Source organism: Sitodiplosis mosellana, unplaced genomic scaffold (genome assembly GCF_009176505.1).
Source record: "Sitodiplosis mosellana isolate CC-2019 unplaced genomic scaffold, AAFC_SMos_1.0 Smas_scaffold_6181, whole genome shotgun sequence".
Taxonomy (NCBI): domain Eukaryota; kingdom Metazoa; phylum Arthropoda; class Insecta; order Diptera; family Cecidomyiidae; genus Sitodiplosis; species Sitodiplosis mosellana.
Genome location: NW_022601422.1, coordinates 4,201,009 through 4,224,380, shown reverse-complemented (window position 1 = coordinate 4,224,380; position 23,372 = coordinate 4,201,009). Strand labels below are relative to the sequence as shown.

At 35.4% G+C, this 23,372-nt stretch overlaps 1 protein-coding gene across 1 annotated transcript in view; it reads left to right on the top strand.

The window, feature by feature from the left end:
- The window catches only part of LOC129576381 (E3 ubiquitin-protein ligase MYLIP), a 65,073-nt gene extending 62,459 nt beyond the window's left edge, over positions 1–2,614 (top strand). Inside the window, exons 3-5 of the mRNA XM_055461380.1 lie at positions 92–308; positions 493–893; positions 1,093–2,614. Coding sequence (XP_055317355.1) covers positions 92–308; positions 493–893; positions 1,093–1,222 — 748 coding nt within the window. The 3' untranslated portion in view covers positions 1,223–2,614. The remainder of the gene's footprint in view (positions 1–91; positions 309–492; positions 894–1,092) is intronic.
- The last annotated feature ends 20,758 nt before the right edge of the window (positions 2,615–23,372 follow it).

The window sequence follows — 23,372 nt, the reverse complement described above, 5'->3', positions numbered from 1 at the left end:
TGTTTGTTCTTTTTTTCTCTCTCCTCTGCTCAAGTGTTTGGCAAATTCTCATCTCGCTTTCTTTCCCGTCCACACACACATACACACACAGAATACCGTTTAGTGCGGCATCATCGGCAACACCATATAAACGTAATTTCCGACTAGTCTATTTGTCGGAAGCCAACGAGCATGAAGAAATCGAATTGAAATTGGCCCGACCACGGATGGCAATTGCACTATATCGTTCAATCACCGAAAAGCATGCATTCTACTCGTGTGAAACGGTCGGCAGTGACGTCACGAAGCAATTTATTCGTGATTTTAAGGTAAGTTTTGCCAATGAACAAAAATCGAAACATAAACATTTGACAAATTTTAACGTTCAGTCAGAGACCGCCTAAAATTCTATCGACTAGAACTTGTGTTCAACTAAAGCTACTATATGCAATATGTGTGGTCCATATGAAATGCTCATTTTGAATGTTTTCTCTCTTTTTGATTTACCAACAGGGCACAATCGCATCCATGTTCAATGTTTATACGAAATTAGGAAAATTATATGTGTTTGATATTCAACGAACGTACCGTGAGGTATACGATCATGCTCGTCGTGTGCTGCACGCAAAGGGAATTGATGTTGCATCAACATCATTGTTGAATGCCACAAACAAAACGGCCATTGATTCGATTGATTCATTTGCACCGCTTGGCATGGAATTCGGCACAAGAGGCGTTACGGAATGCAGTACCAGCACCAGTGCCAGTGCCGATGATGCACTACATAAAATGGAAAAAGAGGTAGCTGAACGTATTTCGGAAGCGATAACTTGTCGCATTTGCATGGATCAAGAAATCGATACCAGTTTTACACCATGCGGTCATATTACTTCGTGTCATTCGTGTGCCGAAAAGTAAATATTCTCCTCCACCTCATTTCTACCACTTTTAGTATACTTTGTACTTTGGAACAGTGGCAACCATCCATCCATCCATCCATCGACAACCGTTGTGATAAATTGAATAAACCACTCCAAACTTTCTCTGGCAACGTATTAAATTGTTAATGTTCTGTTATTTTGTTTTTTTTTTCTTTCTCGTCTTCTTCATTAGATGTGAAACATGCCCACTTTGCCGTGCTAAGATTACCTGTGTTAATAAAATCTATTTACCGATGGAGCTACGTTCGACCGCACTGAATATTTTTAATGGTTCTCATGCAACGAGCGAACATAGCGATTAATCACCTGACAACCAAACCAGTATCATCAACAACAACACCAATCAAATTCTCGTACATGAGGAGAAGTAAGGACGCTGAAAGAAAAGAAAAAAGCTAAAACGAACACAGACACATACTGAAAATTGATGCTTCCAACCGAATTCAGATCCGGCCGATTCCAGGAATGGTTCTATATCGATTTAGACGTTCAACGACGTTGCTCGTTAGTCCATTCAACAAATTACCTGCACATTAGAATAATTGCTTGTTCAAATTGACGCGCACATTTGCACCGGTCAACAATGTGCTAGAGAAATTCATTTATTCAATCTCCTCTTTCCATCTGCCATTAAATACATTGAGTTCTCTTTTTTTTTAAAACCTCATTGCTTGGTCAGTCACAAGCAATTTCTCTTCGTCGTCCATTTTACATCGGATCCCGGTGTACATCAATTGGCGAATTCGATAGTCAAACAGGGGCAAATTCAACTCATTATTCATCTGTAACAATAGAATCTGACTCTATGTTCACTTTGACTTAAATTCATTTGATCTGTGTGCATGCGTGTGTGTTTATGTAAATAGCTAAATATGAATCATTTTCAATGTATGTGACATTTATTCGCAATGTGAATTGAAAGAGATCAATCGAATTCTTCAATATCGCAAATGACATTAGGCTTGGATAAAAACTCGTAAACACCGCAATTAAATGATGGAATTCAACAAATTAGCTTCAATTGTAGGGAACCTTTGATCATTAACATAGGAAACAAGTATGATGATGGCGTCAATGAAAATTGAGCATATTGATTGGGTTAAAATAACGATTTAGATTTAAATTTAAGCAAGAAAAAAATAAATTGCATCTGCTTTGATTTTAATGGAAAATGGAAATGATGATGACGATGAATAGGCAAGGAATCAGCCAATAAGGTGTATAAATCTATTTTTATTTTTTCGAATTTATTGGCATTTTTTGTATTTTCATTTTACAATTGGAAATTTGTTCCGAAATTCATTGACAACAAACAAATGTTTATTGTTTTCATAATTATTGTAAATTATGTCCGAATGTCCAAATAAATGGCTTTAAAGAGAAGATAAACTCGATTGATGCCCTTGCGTTCGTACATTTTGAAGGCCTATGTTACAATTAGTTATTTAGTTTCCATTCGTACACTATCTCATTAGACTAATAATGCTTAATTTTAGACATATATATGTTTTATATTGGTTCAAAATACCAGACAAAAAAAGAATACCCAATACATTAATGTTACGTTTAGTGGTTATTTTCGTGATTGTATTGACACAATTTCACGAACAAAAACAAAATTTATTTAAAGAAAATACACTCCTACTACTAATGTGGACAAATAAAACTGAACAATTGAACAATTGAAAAACAAATCCATTTTTTATTCATTGAATTTTTTTCTACTGCCATTGGTAGGGTTCTCTCTTTGTTACTTAAAAAAAAAACACTAAACCAGTATGATATCACAGATTGAAAAAAAAAAAACGCTCGAATTTCTAGCATCAATGACTTTCCGTTGAAAAAGGAATCAAGAAGGTATGACATCTGCAGAAAATCAATGTAATTCATTGTTAAAATGCGTCCTGAGCTTATTTTACTGGGCTTACAATAAGCTTTTAAAAGCTCAAATTTTCAAAAAAAAAACTCGACTACAATTATTCAATACTCGAACCAAACTTTCCTCTCAATACGATGAAGCGCGGCTCCATCTTTGGTGAACTTTAACAAATATATGGCTGTTTTTCTCAAAGCTCTTGGCTGGTTTTCAACTGATTTTCACCAACCATTTATGTGATATTATTATTTTACATACCAAAATATAGTTTGATCAAAACGGAAAAATAAAAATGGACTTGTTAATGATGATTATTCCAACAGTCTCATGATAAAGTTTTGGACCTTTTTTGTTTAAACCGTTGAGACAAAACGATAACTTCAGAATATTTTAGTTGTTAAGTGCAACTAAGTATATAGAGTTTATATTCTATACAACAACAACAACTCAACATGAAAAAAAAATTGTTGCACTTTAATTCGGATATGCCCAAACGATGAAAATCGCTGAATCTTTCGGAATAAGCTATTTTGGGCCTAAAAATAAATAAATATTATTTCTTCACTGGAATAAGAGCAACCTATGCTTTTGGACGGCGCAATATAGCGGTGGCGCCTAAATAAGATGTATTAGCAATTTGCGGCATTTTTAAGAACTATCAATACTTTTTGTTGTTGTCACGAATTTCGCAACAACAAGAAGTATTGATAGTTCCTAAAATTGCCGCAGATTCTATTTAGGCGCCACCGCTATTCACTGTCATACATTGGTTCTTATGGCAGAGAAGCACACGTTGAATGAGAGCCAGCACTTCTTGAAAGAGTCAGTTAGCATTTATTTACATGCTTTTTGAATTTGTACCCAATATTATAATATTGATGATTACAAAACCAAAAATATGCAGTTAGCCGAAAACGTAAAGAAGAATGATAAAAAACAGTTTATGGTAATAAAATTTCTCGTGTGCATTCTAGCGCTCTTGTAAAATCATCAGCCCATTTCGTTCATAATAAAAGCATTGAATATGTTTGACGTGCGCAAACACAGTTGCGATGCGACCGTTGTTCGATAGTCACACAGTCACCTTTGGCTTATTAGCGATGTTAGTAATTACATTGAAGCGAATACACTTTTGACTTAGAATCTCCACTTTCATCCGAATTCTTTTGGAATTTGAAAAAAATTGAGTTGTGATTTGGATATACACTGGATAAAAAAAAAAATTTCCCACCTGCCCCTTCTGATTTAAATTGCAAAGAAATACCATTGTATTTTTACACCCTTGTTTCATCTACTTTTGAAATAAGTTTTAGCGAAAACTTTGGATTTTAGATGAAAAAGTTGACGAAACATAGGACGAAGCTACCTAAACAAAGTAGCTGCAAATGATCCGCGAATCGATAAACTTTAGTACATACAACCGAATACGATATTTCCCAAAGCTGTGCAACTGAAAAACTACGTGCCCTATACGTCAAACTACGCGCCCCATTACTGCAATAGAGTGCGCGTAGTCAATGAATACAGGGCACTACTTTATGTACTTTGACTTCTGGTATACTTTGTGTAATAAAGTCTATGAACATTTATTTGGAAAAAAGTGGAACCAAAAAAAAATCAATAACATTAAATAATGACGAAATGTATCGAATTTAATATTTTTCCATTTTGAAAACCAAGAATATACATGTTTTTTGAAGTAATTTCATACATTGAGTTGTCATAATACTTCGACGATGCCTGGATCCAATCTTTGCGCACAACTCAATGTATGAAACTACTTCAAAAAACATGTATATTCGTGGTTTTCAAATTGGAAAAATATTAAATTCGATACATCACGTCATTATTTAATGTTATTAAATTTTTATTTGGTTCCACTTTTTTTCCAAATAAATTTTCATAGTCTTTATTACACAAAGTGTACCAGAAGTCAAAGTACATGAAGTAGTACTTAAACGTTGTTGCTTTGTTGACGTTTGACACATTTTCGTTTGTTCTTGTAAATTCTTGTGAACAAACCATTTCTACGTATTTGTGACAATTCTACGTATTTGTTACAAGTTTACAACGGCTTTCTCTGGATTTAATATAAAATAAAAATAATATAATTGAATATATAATTTCATACAATAACATGCGAATACAAATTCCATAATTTCATACACGGAATCGTACTCTATGCTTGGATCCAGGCATCGTCACAATGCTTCCGCACGCATCTATGCATGTCTGTGAAAGACAAAAATGTCCCCACTAAGGGACAAAAGTCGTGGATCCAGGCATCTGAAGAAATTTTGTAAGTAATAATCTAAAGTAGATTTTGACAAGCGCTTAGTCGAATCGGCGCCACAGAGAAATAACTACGTGGTGCACAGCTCTGATATTTCCTATACGAAATTAATGGTATGTTCTTTGAAAATGGTGGAAAATGGGAAACGTACTGTAAACCATTTACTGATTGAAAGTGAGGGCATCGTATGCTTCTAAATCTTCTGGAACGAAGTAAAAAAAAAAAATAACAACAACAACAACAACCGATTTTTTACTTCAGTTTCCGCAGCACCGTTCAAGACAGATATCCGCTTCGTTCATACTTCATTGCAGCAGTTACCATTTACGATTGCGATTATAGCGTTCTTTTTTACTGCGACTATATATAAATTACATTGTGTAAAAAGTAAAATTTGGCATTGAACCTGCATACACCAGCAGTGTTTTTCGAGCACATATTTTTCATATTCTTATGCATCATTCATCAATCCCCGCGCATGCATAAAACAAATGATTATTTTGAAAGATATGCCGATGAAGAAAATACACACACCGAGTGTCTATCTATTTTCGCTTCAAGCATTCTATTTGGAAGTGTGTTTGTGCGCACATAGCACACGACAAATATTCATATTTTTCTTTTTCTTCTTTCATATGAGCCGCAAAAAAGCGATAAGCATACTAAAATAAATTGCTCGAGACGAAAATAATGAGGATGGAATGAAGTAACAACGGTCGAGAGAAAGAGCGAGAGAAAGCGAGAGAGTGGAAAAAAAAAATACGAATCAACACCCAAACACCATTATTACTTCATTGCTTGATCCAAGATCTTGTCGTCTTGGAAAAATTTAAATTAAATGTTGATGAGCTCAGCACGTCAGAAAATAAAATGAATAAGTGAATTCGTGCTGTCAGATGGAAGTATTCCATAATATTTTTGTGCTCATTCGTATATTGGTTAATTTATCACTCTGTTCAGCGCGCATTTTCATTTTGAATATTCCATTTTTCTTTGTTCGAGCTGCTATGTGTGGCAATGTTAGAAGTTAGACGAACCCAACAAGAATAGAATACAACTCAAATGTGTTCTGTTTTTTTACCTGAGCAAAATTATTTACAAAAAATTATTTAAATCTCAGACCAGTGCAGTTACGACTAGTTTGATCCCAAGTTAGAGATTTAGAGAAAATGAGGAAAATCGTTGAAACAAAGCGGAAAGTTTCCACTGCATTTGAATTCAGCATACACAGCAACAGCCGACTAACATTGATATTGCATACACACCGGTTTCATATACACCTTCATAGCCAGGTTCTACAGTTGTGATTCTATCTTTGGTTGAAATTTGTAATCAAACGATTTACTCGTATCTTGTTTTTCTTTTTGACAATTGTTCCATCGCTATTTTTGTTACAATAAATGTATCGACGTTCACTACGATAAACACACAATTCGGCATTTCGATTGAAGACCATTCATAGCTTTTGACTCTAGTTATCTGGTGGTTGTGCTTCCTTTGTCGTAGCATCGAATGAATATAAATATATATATTTTTGACTTTGTATTTTATTTCTCTCCACTGACTGTTTGTGTGTGTGTGTGTGTGTGTGTGTGTGTGATCTGCGCGCTTCCCCATTCTACCGTTTATTTTCCCTAAATTTGTAGCTTATTTTCCATTGTCATCACTGTTATCAAAATAATCAACGTACAAAATCCATGTTGTTGGTTATTGCTGTTGATTGGTTCCGTTTCTTCGTTTTCCTATTGCATTGAAGTGAACATGTTTTGAATATTTTATGTATATTTGCGTGACTAAAGATTCGAAATAGAACGGATTTTCGCATACACACACCACTGCGCAATTCATTTAGTATACTAAACGCGTCCATCGAATCCGCAATATCAAAAGAAACGTTCTGACATTTTACATTAATTTTTATTATTTTTACGTTTCTTCTTCGTCGCGCGATGATTTTCCATGCTCGATTTTCTTCGTTTACAACTCTAACCGACATACACACCACACCAAACCACCGATAGTGTGCTGCTGGAAAATATGGCGCGCAGTGATTTTTGTTTATTTTCAATTCAAAAATCGGTACAGATTATCCTTAAATCTGAGTGAAAGAGACGCTGGAATATTGTTGTGTATCCAAAACGGAAAGTAAAATAATAATTCAACGAAACTGGTTCAAGTCGCTTTTTTTGGCAACGAAAGGAAAATAAAAATCATGTGAGACCGCATCTCTTTACTTGAATATTGGTTAAGAGAAATGATTTACATTTGTATGAGCACACCTTAAAACTTCTATATAGCTTCTCCACAATATATCATAACGCACTGTTCGTTCCACAAACCTGGACTTCACACTTTGGGTTTCTATCTCTCTCTCTCTCTCTCTCCTCCACGTTTGCTCGCTTTTTCTCTCCATTTCGCAAATGGCATTCCACATAACAAATGCTTATTTAGACACATGCTAATTCATTTTAATGCTCGAATAGAGACTGTTTTATGATTTTTTCCAATTCCCAGAACGGAGAATCAAAATTCATCTTCATTCGTGATAAATTCCATTCTTCCCTAGTTCGCACTTGATTCAATCTGTTATTTATCACCGATCCGAAAATATGGAGCGCATTCGATGCATTGGGATTCAATAAAGGTGAAAACAACCTTTGTGAACAGTTACTCGCACTGCATATCATAATCATTGTGTGATTTATTTGCCCGCTTTTTTTCATCTTCCATTTTGTTTCTCATTCGCTTGAAGTACTTTGCAGCTGTTTTCGGTTTTCTTTCTTTTTTTTCTTCTGCCTGTATGCGATATGATGAAATCGAATCGTAAAAGTAAAGTTTCGATGGGTGGGCGCATTGCGCCAGTGAGAGTATCTCAATAAAATACGATATTAAATAAAGTTTATTAGTTTGAAGTTATCGAATATTTCAAATATGTGTAAGACAATCATAGCACGTAGCATGAATGCCCATTTCGTCGCACATGATACACGCACATCGTACAACCAAACACCCCAACACACACCTACACACCTTCAGCTTCTGTTGATGCTGCGCAACCGATGAATTCATTGCGAATCCCGTAGATTTACACATAAATGATAATTTATGGTCAAACTTTGGAGTGTAACTGAATATTTTTCAATTCAACATCGGACTCAACTATTCGCTCCCTTTCCACTTCAGAATATTTAAGATATTCTCTCTCCGCTTAAACAATTCAAGTGTGCAAAACGGTTTTATTTTCCTTTTCCATTTGCCAGTTCGAACTGAAGCAATGTAACGAAATAGTAGTGTGTGGCCTGAGCGTTTATATGCATGAATGCTTTGTATTGCTGTAGACAAGGCAATTGTTCAAATTATTTTCAATGGCCAAACGGCAGCATTCACTCAATATATATACCCAGCAATCAGCGTTCATTTTAAATTTTCCGACGAGTCACAGGGAACATGCAATGTTCGCTGGATGGAAAATCCAAAACGTTAAACGTTGCAAATTTCAACGGCTTTTGGTCGATGTCAAAAACTTACAAATTACATCATTCAACGATGATGTCTTTTTCGTCTCAGTATTATGTATGAATAAAGGGTGCGCGATGTTTGCTTTCCCTCTGGTTGAAAAACGCTGTTGTTGAGTGAATCTTCCCACTTTGATGTGTGGGCGAGGGAGAGAGAGAGAGAGAGAGAGAGAGAGAGAGAGAGAGAGAGTCATGGTTTTATTGTTATGTACGTTGTAGTGTATTCATCACGATTCACTGAGTTTTGCACGAGCAACGAAATTACAATGCGATACGATGTGACACATCGTCAACGATAATAAACAGAGTCCACTTCGGTTGCAATAGCATCGAGTGAAAGAAAAATGTTATGTGTGTTTGACAAAAATTGTCGTCGTCTGCCGTTGGCACATTTCAATTATTATTATATCCAATTATTACAACAATTTTCGAAACGTTAAGCAGTGTCGTTTGTAATCGTTAAACAGTTATTTGGACGGGTTTCCTTTCAGTAATTGTCACGAATAGTTTGCAAAAAAGAATTTTTGCGCTCGATTTGTAAAATTTAAATTCGAGAATTCATTGTGCGATCTATTCAAATTCTATCGTGCGACATTTTTTGTCTAAATTTTTTTTATTTCGAATGAAGTTCGTCATCACAATTTAATTGGTTTGTATTTTTCAACGTTTTAATCATGCAACTATTCAATGCGAAATAGCCATAGTGCTGATGAAAATGATAGCGAAATTTATGTGTGTGTGATGTATGCGCTTAAATCAAATCGAATCAGAGTTGCATGAACGAAATATGGGGAGCGAGAGTGAGGGATAGCGCACACAATGTGTTCCTATTAAATCTTTGTCATCAATTCGGGTTTATAATGAATGGCGATTTGAGACGGTGTCGGACACAATGTATTAGAATGGAAAAGCGCAATGGAAAAAAAAAGAACACACACACAACAAAACTGGCCAAACGCATGCATCCATGTATACTGGACTAAAGCATCGTCCGCACAATAAATAATTGTGACATTATGCGTTTGTTGTGGCTCCATCCAACAAAATCCAACACAAACACAACAAATATCAAAACAAACAACGATAAAAGCACTCAAATAAATTGTTGCTATATTTACATGTATGAATCTCTGTTTTACAACGCTGCGCAACTCCAGTGGCAGAAAAATGTAGTGGCAAGTACGCTGCATGCAACATATCACATACGTAAACAAAAAATAAAAAACAAAACACAACACACATCCAGCCCGACGACCGAGAACCAAGTACTATTTATTATTTAAATGCAAACAATTAATTTTTAAATGGCATTGCTCTGTTCGGATGTTCTCTTTCGGATGTGATTTTACCACGCTTACGCTCGCGTCCCCACCAGCTGCAATATGCAATGTGCTTGTTACTCTGTGTGCATTCAACACACACACACACACATGCACACTTTTTTTTCGCTGCATTTTTGCCATGTTTATTTTGGATTTTTTAGCACTTTATTCATTTTTTAAGATGCAGTTCCACTTTGTTTTGTAAATTTTCCACTTGTTTTTTTACCCGTCTTTTGCAACGAATTAAATTTTCACAATTCTTGTAAGCAAAACCAGTGAATCGGTTATTAAATCACAAGCAGTGGACACAAACAAGCATAATGAAGTAGACAACATTATTCCTTGTGATGTTGCGAAAAATGCATTTTTCGCCATGTTTTCATCGTAACACTTTGTGGAATGTGAACATTTGACGCAAAACTTTATGGTGGATATTTGCAGCTGTTTTAACTGTTCAGCGAAAGAAAAAAAAAAAACATTAACAAATATCAACTATCACCGCATGTTGCGTATGGCTAAGACATTTTGAAATTTTCAGCACAAAATGCTTATGACTTATTTACAAACTTACAATTTGACTTGAATTATTTGAAAAAAAAAAATGAAACCGAAGGTTTTCAACCCCATAGCACCTACCAGTACAGAAAAAAAATCATGGTATCCGCTATCAAAACGATTAAACAGTGTTATTGATTCGAAAATTAAATGGCGAGCTGTATGAAGATTATTGATGATAAAGTTCGTTTTAAATTAAATTTCTTCATCTCTTCATTTTCACATTTTAATCTCGTGAACGGTCGCTTTTCCCCGAATATCCATATATAGGCTATTTACATGTGAAACGCATGCATGTGTAGATTTTCAACGCAAGATAACAACTGAAGTTTTCATATATTTTGTGTCAAAAAAACACTTTTCCACTCAACGGTTACTCGAGGGTTAAAGAGAATAAAGAAGAAAAAAAAACCAAAATTTCAGTTTGTTCGTATTTTTGCTAAAACCGGAAAGCATACGAACTTTCAGAGCAAGAGCAAAGTATGTAAGTCAGTGAAAATGTTTCCTTCCTTCGTCGTCAAAATTATTAACATACATTCAACGTTCAGGATCTAAGAGACCAATACAAATTCATAACGGTCGGTTTTTTTCCCTACTTGTGAACTCTCGCAGAAAAAAAAAAGCGAATCCAAATAAATTGGAAATAAATAAAGTTTAAACAAATCTTGAAACGAAAGATGCATTGCTTGAACTGTGCACAAAAGTGCCTCACATATTTGTATATGCAATGTGGGAAATTATTCAAAAAATTACTGGGGTTGGGCCAGTTCGTGTGCCAAAATAAAATATGTGCAACGTTGTTATTCCAAATAGATGCATCTCTCGTCGAGAGACGGAGATAAAGAGTGTGAGAGAGAGAGAGTGAGAAAGAGGGAACGCTGAAGCAAGAGAGCGTGTGAAGAAAGAGAAATGCAAGAACTGAATAAACAAATTACACAGTTTATTACAAGGCTTGGCGTGTATGCAATGAATGTGGTTCACCGTATTTGCACATACAAGAAAATCTATGACTTGAATAACGAAAAGAAAATCGGATACTAGAGTGTAAATCATTTTCTAAAAACGTTTAAATTGAGGCAGCCCAACTACATGTCTTACATGTCTAGAATAACTTATTTTTGCGTGACGTTTACTTTTTTCTATTCCGATTCGGTGAGTGTTTCGTACTGCTTTCTCTATCTCAAACTCACTCACTATTTAGATCCCAGAGAGTAACGTTGGGCATGCCACGTACGATGCATGCATGTAGAGTGTGATAAACGGTCGGCTTTTCTACGTTTTGATTTGTATCGTCTTTTGGGCTACGCTTCACTGTACGGTTCGGTTGCTTTTACGTTTACGAATTTTCTTTTTCTGCGTTTAGAAAATGTCGAATTGATTTTCATCTCCCTTGCTACAAATTTTTCCCACTTGTGTTCAACAATTTATTGACGTTTTCCCCGTTTTCTCGTTACCTAATTCGATTGCATACCAAATGCCAGTCGCATTTTTCTTGTGAATGACGTCTGTAATTTTTCTTGTTTCACTTATTTCGAGCCGTGCTTCCTTCGTTTGCTTGAGAGAAATCGATGCTGTGAAAACGGCATTAAATCAACAGCAAAAACATTCGACCAATATCCGACTTCGGTTTTTTTCTCTATGTATAAGCACCGTCGCCCCTCGTTCACTATCGAGTGCAAAAGTGTGTAGCAAAAACGGTTTCAATTTATTGTTTCTCTTGTTGATCCCTTTGGTAAATAGGGTTCAATGACCCACAGATTCTAATCACTTCTCACTTATTTCCCTTTTCTACCTTTTCAATACAGTTAGAGCACGGCCTTTGCTAACGTTGTGCTGTCGAAAACTTTAAGCTTAAATCATTTTACTTATTTTTTTTTTTCGAATCAGGGAAAATATCAGAACAATGTGACATTTCCCTTCTTTCACATTCGGACAATACAAAGTCATTTCGTGTTGATAAAAATAGAGGAAAAAAAAAGTAATCATCGCTTGTTTTAATATCAAATAACGTTCGATCATAACAACCATGCTGTCCCATGTCGAGTGATAATCATTTGAATTCGAGTCTTTTGTGTGTTCTCAAATATCCGAATGATAATTCAACGAGACAAAAAAAAAACACATAATCTTTTAGGTACATAAATCCATTCAGATTAAAATTGATGTTAATCCAAGAGTGTTTTTTTCTTTCTGTACCCGGACTTTTCTCTGTTCAACACTATTCTCTATTCGTTTTGATTCGATGCGAGAGTGATATGAATGAACCGAACATAAAAATAATGGAACTGAATATGATACTATTTACTTAATGGCACTCGAAGGTATTACGACTGCACTCAATCGTCCGTTTCACAGTCTGTTCACAGCACATTCTCTATGCTCGTTTCTATATACAGACGAGGGCAGTAGCAGTGCACTGGCGACGGCGACGAGTTGAATGAGCAGAATTAAAAGTGAAAAGAGGAATTATTACATGGACCAAAGATTCCAAAAAAAAAAATTGAAATGAAAAAATGGCAATGCATAATATTTTCATCGATGAAGATAGGTGAGATAACCAGAATGCTCCGAACACAAATAAAATGCAGTACAAACAATGAATCGTGAAAGCAAATAGATGACAAAGACAATGGAACCGTGGCAAAAACAGAGCGAGAAAAACACAACAACAACACACACACACACAGAGAGAGAGAGAGAGAGAGAGAGAGACTCTGTCAGAGAAAGAGAGAGGGAAATGAAAAGAGAGATGGAGAGAAAGAAGAAAAGCCAACACTTGAGAATTAGGTAAAATCAATACGTGACGATATATATAATAGCATGGCAATGAACTCATGCACACAAAAAACACAGTCTATCTACTTCGATTCGTTACATTTTCAATCGAATGAACTCTTCGTGTGCTTGCAATATGCGCTTCACTGTGAACGCTCTTCAAAGATCGAGTAGAACATTTTTCTGCAATTTTCCTGAACGAAATGTCTACAGGAAAATTGGGTAATGATGATGATGTGTTTGCATTGTTCTAGCAACGGCAGCAGTTGATTGACACAAGTCACTCTCACATATATAGTGCGTAGCATATATTCATTGTTCATTGTTCGAGGTGCACGTAACTCGTTGCTCTTAACATTGTGAAAAATTAAAAATGAAAAGTCCTCGCACGTAATTACAAAAACCATGGACATGGAATCGGTGCGTCGAAGCGGCAGCCTAACGACTAAAGTATCGTTGGCTGACTGGTTGCACTTGTAATTACTATGTATTACAGTAACGACCAAGCGTACGGATAAACCTCGTGGGTGATGGTTGAGTGTTGATGACAATAATGAACAAAATGAAACCGAATCAGAATGACGCACACGGATGGAGAGAGAGAGAGAGAGAGAGAGAGATAAGAGAGCATAAAAAACAGAAAAAAAACTGATCCACATGGATACGTATCGCGTGCAACACCACCATCTAAGTGTTGTGATTCCATAGTCATTCTACAGTGGGTATGCAGTTAACAAAGCCTCGGTCAATAACGTGTGTGCGAACATAAGATGTTCGACGAACATTGTTCGTTATTGTACGATGAATTTCAAAAAGTAACACAATCTAAAATCAACAGAATAGACAAAAAAAAAACAACAACGAATTGGAACATTGACCATGACTTTATGTACTTGTATATCGACTTGAATTCGTTCGGAATGCGGGAAACGAGAGAATTCGTTTGAAAGTCGTAAAAATCGCCACCGTTTCTTATAGATACCAGAGGGACTTCAAAAAAGGAACAAAAAATAATTCAAAATGGATCACAATGTCTCTATGGACATATATAAAAAAAAAAAACGATGCCAATTATGGCATTCCCTTGTATTACGTGTTTGCTTGCACGTGTCATTCAAGAATGATAAACTGGACATACATTTAATGTCTTTTCAAATCAAAGTCATTGCAAAAACACGCTAGCACACAATTACTAACTAATTTTTAATATGTGTTTGTTTAACGTATGCATACAGTCGGAACTTATTTAATACAATGGAATATTGATGGACTTGAGAGAATCAAATCCCATCCCAAAAATCAAATCTATTCACAATGTTGACAAAATCTTATTCTTAGCCCATTTTGGCCCGCAATTTTTCTGCTGGCTAGAATGACCTGAAAATTGGCACAGAAGTTAGTTTTGGCATAAATATGAAAAATTGATTTCAACCTCTCCTCTACCTTGAAAAAAAAAATTCAATTTTCCAAGGGTACCCTCTTGGTTTTTTGACGTTTTTTTTTGCCGATTTTCCAAATTTTCGAACAGGCCCATCCTCTAATCGACACCCTAGATGTTAAAATTATCCAAAATGCAAAAACAGGTCGATTAGATTTTGAGATAAACTACATTTTCTCTTTTGGAAATCTTCGAAAAATCCGTGCCTGAATGGCTCCAGGTGGGGTAAATCTGAAGCGTTGCGTTTTCGCTACGTGGGGCCAAAATGGGTTAGTCTTGAAACAAAAAAAAATCTAAAATTTCTCTAAAACTATTAAGCTTCAATTTTGATCACATTTATCCAATATACGATTGAAATCGTCTGAAGCTTTCCGCTCTACCCTCTTCCCAAAAAAAAAAAACAGTTTCGACTACATTGTATCGCATAATTTACTGGCGTCATTTCGCTGAATCGGAACGGCAAAAGCAGACCAAACAAAACGAGAACACTCAAGCCGACGAAATTTGCTCCGTAAAACCATCACCTCGAAGCCCAGCGAATAAAACATAGACACAAACAAAAAATAACACAACAGAAGAAACTGGAGCTGTAGTTACCATGAATTCAAATATGAAAAATGCAGAATGCGGAGACGCAATGAATAATATAAATAAATCTTTTTTGCACTTTACCATATCAGCATAGAATTGCTCTTATAGTGAAAAAAAAAATGTTAAGCTTTGGTTGCTGTTGGAAAAAAAAATCGTACACATTTACTGGTTGGCGATGACGAACTGATTTTTGTATAGGGAATATGGGAACTTAGAACAAAAAAAAAGAACCAAACCAACTCAATGTATGAGATAGTAAACCTAATTGTTATGAAAATGCAGACCACTGCCCTTAATTTCAACCATTTTACGCTTTTGTTTTTTTTTCGTGTGTCGGGTTCGGCCACTCTTTGTATATATATTGCGGATAATTTGCATATCATTAGCATAAATAGAATAATACGATTTTATAGAGACCTGATATGGCTTTCTTGCTCGCTGTCTGGACTACAACTACTGCATTTCATCTGTTTTGAACTGCGCAAAATATTTTTTCTACATTCTACGGTAAAATCAGTCAACGATTTGATTGTGGTGGCTCTAATCTATGATTTGATTTTGAATTCGTATTATCCCGCGTTGATCTTGTCACGGAAAAATCACCAAAACGACGCAACCACATTTTGCATGTTCATGTTATGGATTTGGACATGGCGAACATATGGACACATCAATCTAACACCATCGTGGTAAAAGATATCCTGCAAATAATACAAGATTCACCATAATTTATTTCAATTCCCTTTCCATAAATCACAAGCGCACACCGAAAACACTTGCTTTTTCGTCATATTGACTGTAAAAAATATTCTGCCGCAGATACATTACCATCCCCGTCCCATTCCGCCCCACCTGATTTCACAAGCGTACGTTCGGCATGCTGAAAATGTTGATATTTAACGATTTAAACCATTTTTATTTTAATTCGCCGCATTCAAAATGAAAATATTTTGCCCGTTTTTTTTTTTCTTCATCCATTTCATTTGTGGAAAAATCCAAATTATACGGTTGAAATGTTTTACGTATTACGTCGAAAATGAGGGTTAAAGCGATGAAAATGAGAATGAAGTCAAACGTAATGTCTAAACGAATTGTTGAAGAATGAAGAGAAGGAAAAAAAAAAGTTATATGACGTGCAGTTGTGCTTGCATTTTTCCTGCACGCCGTCCCTTTTATTATTTGCGAGATATCTCTTATATACATTACCGTCATTTTTTTTTTCTCGTTATTTTTCCACTCTCAATTGCGATTCAACTGGAATGTTAAATATTATATAAATATACAACGTCTTTACTCGTCGCATTGCTCTCAATACTCTCTCCATTGTATCAATTAACATTCTTTGTCATTTTAATGTGACGCATTCTTAAAATTATGACAACGAAACGACAATTCGGAATATTATTCAATTATAGGGGTGCATGTGATGAGTTCATGTGGAAAAGTGACATGAGCTGAATTTATAAATACGTTTACACAGTTGAATTGTGTCTGTGTATATGTGCTTTCCATTCTATCAATCAACATTCATTCCATCAAGTGAAATGATTTCACACGTGGCATGACTGAAAATGTACGAAATGCACAAATACACAAGCCGCTCAATCGCACAACTACATCGGTTGTACTCGTCGTCATCATCATCGTCGGCGTCCTTGTCATTTTAACATACATGGGATTAAAACATTTCATTAACACTGGGGTCAATTGTTTACTTTCGCTTCGTTGTCAATCGCATAAGATAAAATGTACGTCACTTATCCAGAATCATACTTGTTAAAGTTGGAATACGTATTTTTCGAAGTGTTATATTCAGCATCTCGCTTACAAAATGTCTGTTTTCATGGAATCTGTCAAAATTTATTTCTCATAATAAAAAAAAAGGGAAAAAACGATTCACGTAAACGTGACTCTTGAGCTACACATCTTTGATGTTCACATTGATACTTGTTTTCTTTACATTGAAATACAGAGTTTAATATGCGTAAAATTTGGAAATATTTTCCGGAAGAATTCCATTTTGCAGCCGAAAATTTTGCAATATTAAGTGCTTGGCTATGCATTCAAGACAAAACTCAAGAGATGCCGTAAAAGATTATCATTAACATTATGCCCATCTCCCGTCTTCCGTCTCTGTGTGTATATCTTTTGTGAATTGGGCTACAATCGATTATACTTGGAAACATCCTCGGAATGGGGAACGAGAGAGGCAGAGAGACAGAGAGTGAGAGTAATAACATTCAAAGAATGCAATATTTCTGCAGTTGCGTCATTGTCATGTCTAGATTTCTCCCCCATTCGATTGTCACAGCCCAATTGAAATATAAACACGAAATCATTTTTGATGTGGTTCAATCTGTACGCTAAATAATGTCTTCAAAATGTCATTTACATTTGATCCCAATCATCGAATTGGATGGAATGGGGTATGACAGAAACTTTCCTCAATGAGCTATCGATGCCGAAACGAATGATGTGTTCGGATGTGACGTGTACTCAAGCGGGCGCACACACTGACTGGCGACATGTCTGCACCTATGTTTTTGATGGGTAGCATTTTCTTGATTGGAAATGATTGTGCGTGGGTAGAAATTCACGCGGCTGTCCCTTGTGGGAAAATTGGTTGACGATCGAAAGAGAGCGTATCTCTTGTGTAATGTATGCCAAAAATAAATGGTGATATCCTTCAACATTGATTGATTCAACTCAAATTGTTCGATGTAATTGGTTGTAGTATATTGGCCCAAAACCAGAACAAAGTAACGTGCATTGTACAAACTAATTGGCTGACAAACTATATGCTACCTATTTATAAAGTTGTGAATTTTTCGCCACCAATTACAAAACAAACTTTCATCAACCACATTCCAATTTTGGCTTGGATATTCGAAATCGATTGTTTTAGAATAAGGGATATTCGTTGTCAATGAGCCAAATTTGTCGGTTTCATTTTGAACAGCAGCAACCTGCCGATTGTCATACCGGAGCCGCTTCATTGTCAAATCTCGTTATCAGAAACAATTTTCGTTTCATCGAAATCACGTTAGCAATTTTCAATTGGGGAATATATGACAATATGATGGATCGATTGGACAAGAACATACGCCCACGTTTCGATAATGGAAAATTCTTGCATCGGTTGTTGCTCGGTCGTGTGAAGTGCTTTTATGATGACTTGAACGAGAATGAATTGTATTCATTGTATGAAACTTTATTATGGGCTTAATTTTATAACTCTCGACTGACTCTATATACACCAGTAACGGTATTTGCCACCGGAAACAATTCACGTGTAACACCGGCCCTTGTATTATCCTTAACACGAACAGCACAAGTCTGTATGATGTGCTACTCTACAATTGCACTGATATTAGTGAATCAATTGATTTGTGGTATTTTGCTCCCTCTTTCGTTTGTTCCAATTTTTGCTCATTATACCATATTCCAAGACTTAAAACATTTCGCAAAAACTTCGTAAATTATCTGTTTCAGAATGAAGGAAACGGAAAGCGTTATTTGCAATTTTATTCCCAAATCCGAATTGAATCGAAACGGAAAAACTATTCATACTTTATAGTTTTCCTAACATATTTCGATTTTTATTTTCAGAAAAAGTGTTTTTCAACAAAATTCGATTTTGAAATTCTGGGGTTTTAAATTCGGATTTTGTTTAGTTTCTGACGAAGAATTTTGTGGTGGTTTCAGTTTGAAGCTTCGATTGAGCATTTTGAAAAATTAACCCAAAAATGCTAGTTAATAAGATACCGATCTTATTAACATATTAATAACATATTTTCGTTATTAACCTGGCAAATTTTTCAAAACGACTCATCATAAATGAAAACTGAAACCACCATAAAATTCTTCATGAAAAACTGAACCAAAATTCAATTCCAAAACCTCAACATTTCAAAATCGAATTTTGTCAAAAACATTTTTTCTGACAAAAATCGAAATATGTTAGGAAAACTATAAACATGCTTCATTTTGATTGAATACTGATCGAAAAGTCGTTGTAGAAAATGGCTGAATAGAGAGAAATAATGTCGAAATTCATTTTGGGCGTTTTGAGTGTGTTCATTGTATTGCTGTGTGTATTGGATGATGGTAGTGCTGACATTTATGGCACTTCCATTTTCGGTTAGACTATTGATAAAGTTTTATTAAAAAGTTATTTGAAAAGTTGGTTTTGCATTTTGTGACACCTGCTACTTTAACAATGCGAAAGAATTAATATTTTCCTTATCAATGTTCAAGTCGACGAGCCAACATTTTAGTAAATTGTTTAGTAAAAGTTATTTCGTCCATTCGAAATGATTTCAAAACGATTGATGTCGATTGCTGGAATGCCATAGCTCTTCGTGGCCAAAAAGCCCAAGGTAATAACTTGGCTTGAAATTTAATTAAAGTTTAGGTCTTGAGTGGATACTCGGGCGAACACGAAGAATAAGGAAAAAAAAATGTGAAAGTAAAAGTATAATTTATGAAACACAGAAACACGAATTATTTTTGAGTGCGAATCAATTGAACAATACAGAGTCACCAATGGTGACAGGTTGACTCAACTTGATTGATGATGATGATGATGATGAAGAAAAGCACCTATCCCATTGAAATGACAATTCAAATCCATTCATGCGACTAAAACACACCAGACCATACCCAATCATTTAATTTGTATTTAATATAAATAATCAAAATCCAATGATAGACAGAAAAATAGCCATGAGGTCAATGTCAAGTGTTTATCTTTTAATCTAGAGATAGAAATCGAATGATATCTCGTGAGAACGCAAAAAATAGATTTGACCACAAGCACAAGAATGGCACCACCCACCAGGAAATTGAATTGTATACATGATAAATCAATAAATAGATATTAGCCAATGTATATACATAGATAATATAATATTACCTTGAATTCGGACAAAATATTCCGATTGAAGCGAAATTAATACATAAAACGCAATCATAATATATAAGACGACGAATGAACGGAGATCGCTTAAATATATTTTCATTCGCATGAATATTTTCATCACCGTATAGTGAATGCATGTGTTCGTGTACTCAACTAAAATGTTTGTGCGTGATGCTGCTGAGTTATCAGTGCTAACATGAACAAACATGCTCAGATTCGATTGTTTTTGACCCAACATGGCAAATGCAGCGAATTTTGACGGACATGCATCGCATATCCGATGTAAATGTTCATAAGGATGAAATTATAATTTCAAGACGTATTCGTCTTATCGATCTCTGCGAATGAAGCTAAACCGTTTTTTTTTATAAGATTGACTAATCTAGCAACCAATAATGAGTACTTTATTCTCCGGAAAAAAAAACTTTGATTTTTCTTCCTTCAAAGAAATGACTCATAGAAGGAGGGATATAGTTGTCAGTGCATTTACCAATGATTCGTCGGAAGCACATTTAAATGCAATGTCGCTAACTAGAACAACTGAAAATACATTTAATCTTGAATTTCTTGAATTGGCCCCCGTGATAAGGCCACTAGAAACTCTTACATACGCGAGCTTAGCTTTGCAAACAGCGACTGTATTCCACTTGTAAATCTTCTGGAACGAAAACAATGCAAAAGTAGCGCAGTACTTAACATAAAAAGGACATGAAGAGCAATTTAACTTATTATCTCTATTTACATTTTCATACAGAGAGAGATAGGGGGAGAGAATGAGAGAGATAGAGAGAGAGATCTTGTTTTGTTTGCCATTCACTCGCATTTATTTGAATTAAAATATGCGGACGATTTTTCGGTGAATTGAACTTGCCGGCGCATGAATGGCTTGTGAATAGAGTTCCAATTTGCTTATATTGTTGATACAAGTTGAAATGCCACGTTAAGCAAAGCCAAGCGCCGCAACGACTCCGACTAAACAGGCAAAGCGGTAACTTTAAATAGTTTACAGAACTTTGGTATGCCAAGAAGAGGGGATTTATAACAAAGTTCGTTGTGTATTTGTGTATGCGTGCAAGTCGATTCACGAAAATTTACGAAAATAATTAATCAATAGTAATTACTCAGTGTGGCCCGTCACAAGGAATGGCACTTGTGAAATCGTGTGCCGACAAGAAAAGTTGTTTAGAAATGTTTCTGAGCCATGTGCACATGTGAATTGCACTTATTCGAATTGTGCGCCTCGCAGCCCACTTTTTTGTTCACCTCGCATAGAGCTATGTGAAAAAAGGGAAAATGTTTTTTTTTTAAACACGGCTGCACAATGAACATTCCTTGTGACGGGCCTCAAAGAGTACAAGAGCATGCACAAATTTATAAAATTGTTCCTGTAATAATTATAGTAGTAAAGGGCACAGTTTTATGGTCGGATATCATTTGCATTCGTCGTTTTCTGTCATCTTCTTTCTCGCAATATTAATTGCTGTTGCATGCAACAACAGCCAGCCACCAGAATGAGAACAAGGACAACAGTAATGCTGTGAATAACGAGAGTAATGTACATTAAAATAGTGCATCAGATTCAGAGAGCAGCTCAGTGGCAGCTCAACGGATCGATGTTATAAAGAGCAATGTATGTAAACAATAAAGCTTTAGACATGATATCCATTACGCCATCGAAATGGAATGATAATGGCACTCATTACAGTGCTGAACACAAGCACTGGACAAATGTTCCGCTTCTGTGTTCTTGCCACTCGAAAATCTCCGCCCTTACTTGGCTTACAAAGTTCAATGAAATTAAATTACTCACTCGGATGGATGAATGGATTGATTATATTGAAGTAGTCATAATTTATCAGCATTTACGTAAATTAGTATCACACTTGAAAATTGTACTATGTTACAACAACCTCTTGCAGAAAATGCAGCACCGGTTCGGTCAGTTACTCTCTCTGTACATTTTCAAGTGGGTAGATTGTGTTAGGCGGAAAAATAGGAAACAATGAGCTCCAAGTAGCTGTCCTCAATTTATCATTTCTCCCGGAGAAACAGATGGGAAACACTGTTTAACTGAAAGAACCTTCCCCATTTTAAACGTTTTTCTACACTATTTTTTTTACACCGTCTCTACTTGCACTTAATTTCCATTAGATACACTTTGACCGTTGGAAGTGGAGAATAGTTGAAAGCTGCCGCTTATTCTTTATTCAATCTTCCTTCTTCAATTTTCCATATTACACTCGTACAAAAAATATTTTTAGATTTTAAAAAAATCAAGTGTTTTGGTTTGGTATGTGTAATTGTGCAGGCTAACGATGGAAATGAATTAATTTCAATTATTATTATACATACACACATCAACAATACTGTACAAAACCCAAAGAGGTGTATGGAATTTATCGATTTCTTTTTTCTCATTGAATTTTCAATTGCATTTTTCCAGCGGGTTTTCCGCACATTCAGTTCGGATTCATGCATGGAAGTTCGAGTGCACTCCATAATTTTGCGTCATATGCAATTTTACTATTTTCTGCTGTGATAAACTGAAAACTTTTTAAAATTCCAACAACGTGTACATTTTACTTTGTTCATTTATCACACGTACGTATTTCTATTTCGTTTCAAGTGAACGTGTCAACAGTTTTCTATTGGCGGACACACCAATTCATTTCAATTGGCTTTCAAATGTTGAAAATATTGAATACGCTGACTTTCTTCTGATAAAATAACACGAAGAGGTGAAAACGTAAATCTCTTTGATTTCCTTGTATTTTTCCTCGTGTTGTGTGTTTTTTTATGCTTTTGAAACTGGTATGCGAATGCGAATTTCGCATTGCGAAAGCAGAATATACATTCCCATAAACAAGAATTGCTAGTATTGAATATCGAAGTGTACAGTAGCGACAAGATCGTATAATAAACATATTCCGTTTGAGTTGTGAGGCACACATAGAGTGCCAATGTAAAAGAAAATGTAACGGAAAGAAAGAAAAAAAATGTGGCAGCGATTGTGATGTTGTGAGGTTATGGCTCTTTTCCAAGGGAGGATACACGAAACTTAAATGAGTAAAATTGGAACATTATTCAACGATAATAGAAAAAATAGAAGAAATTAGTGAGTTTGGTTTGCCAATGTTAACGCTTATGGACGTATTGTTTACAAAAT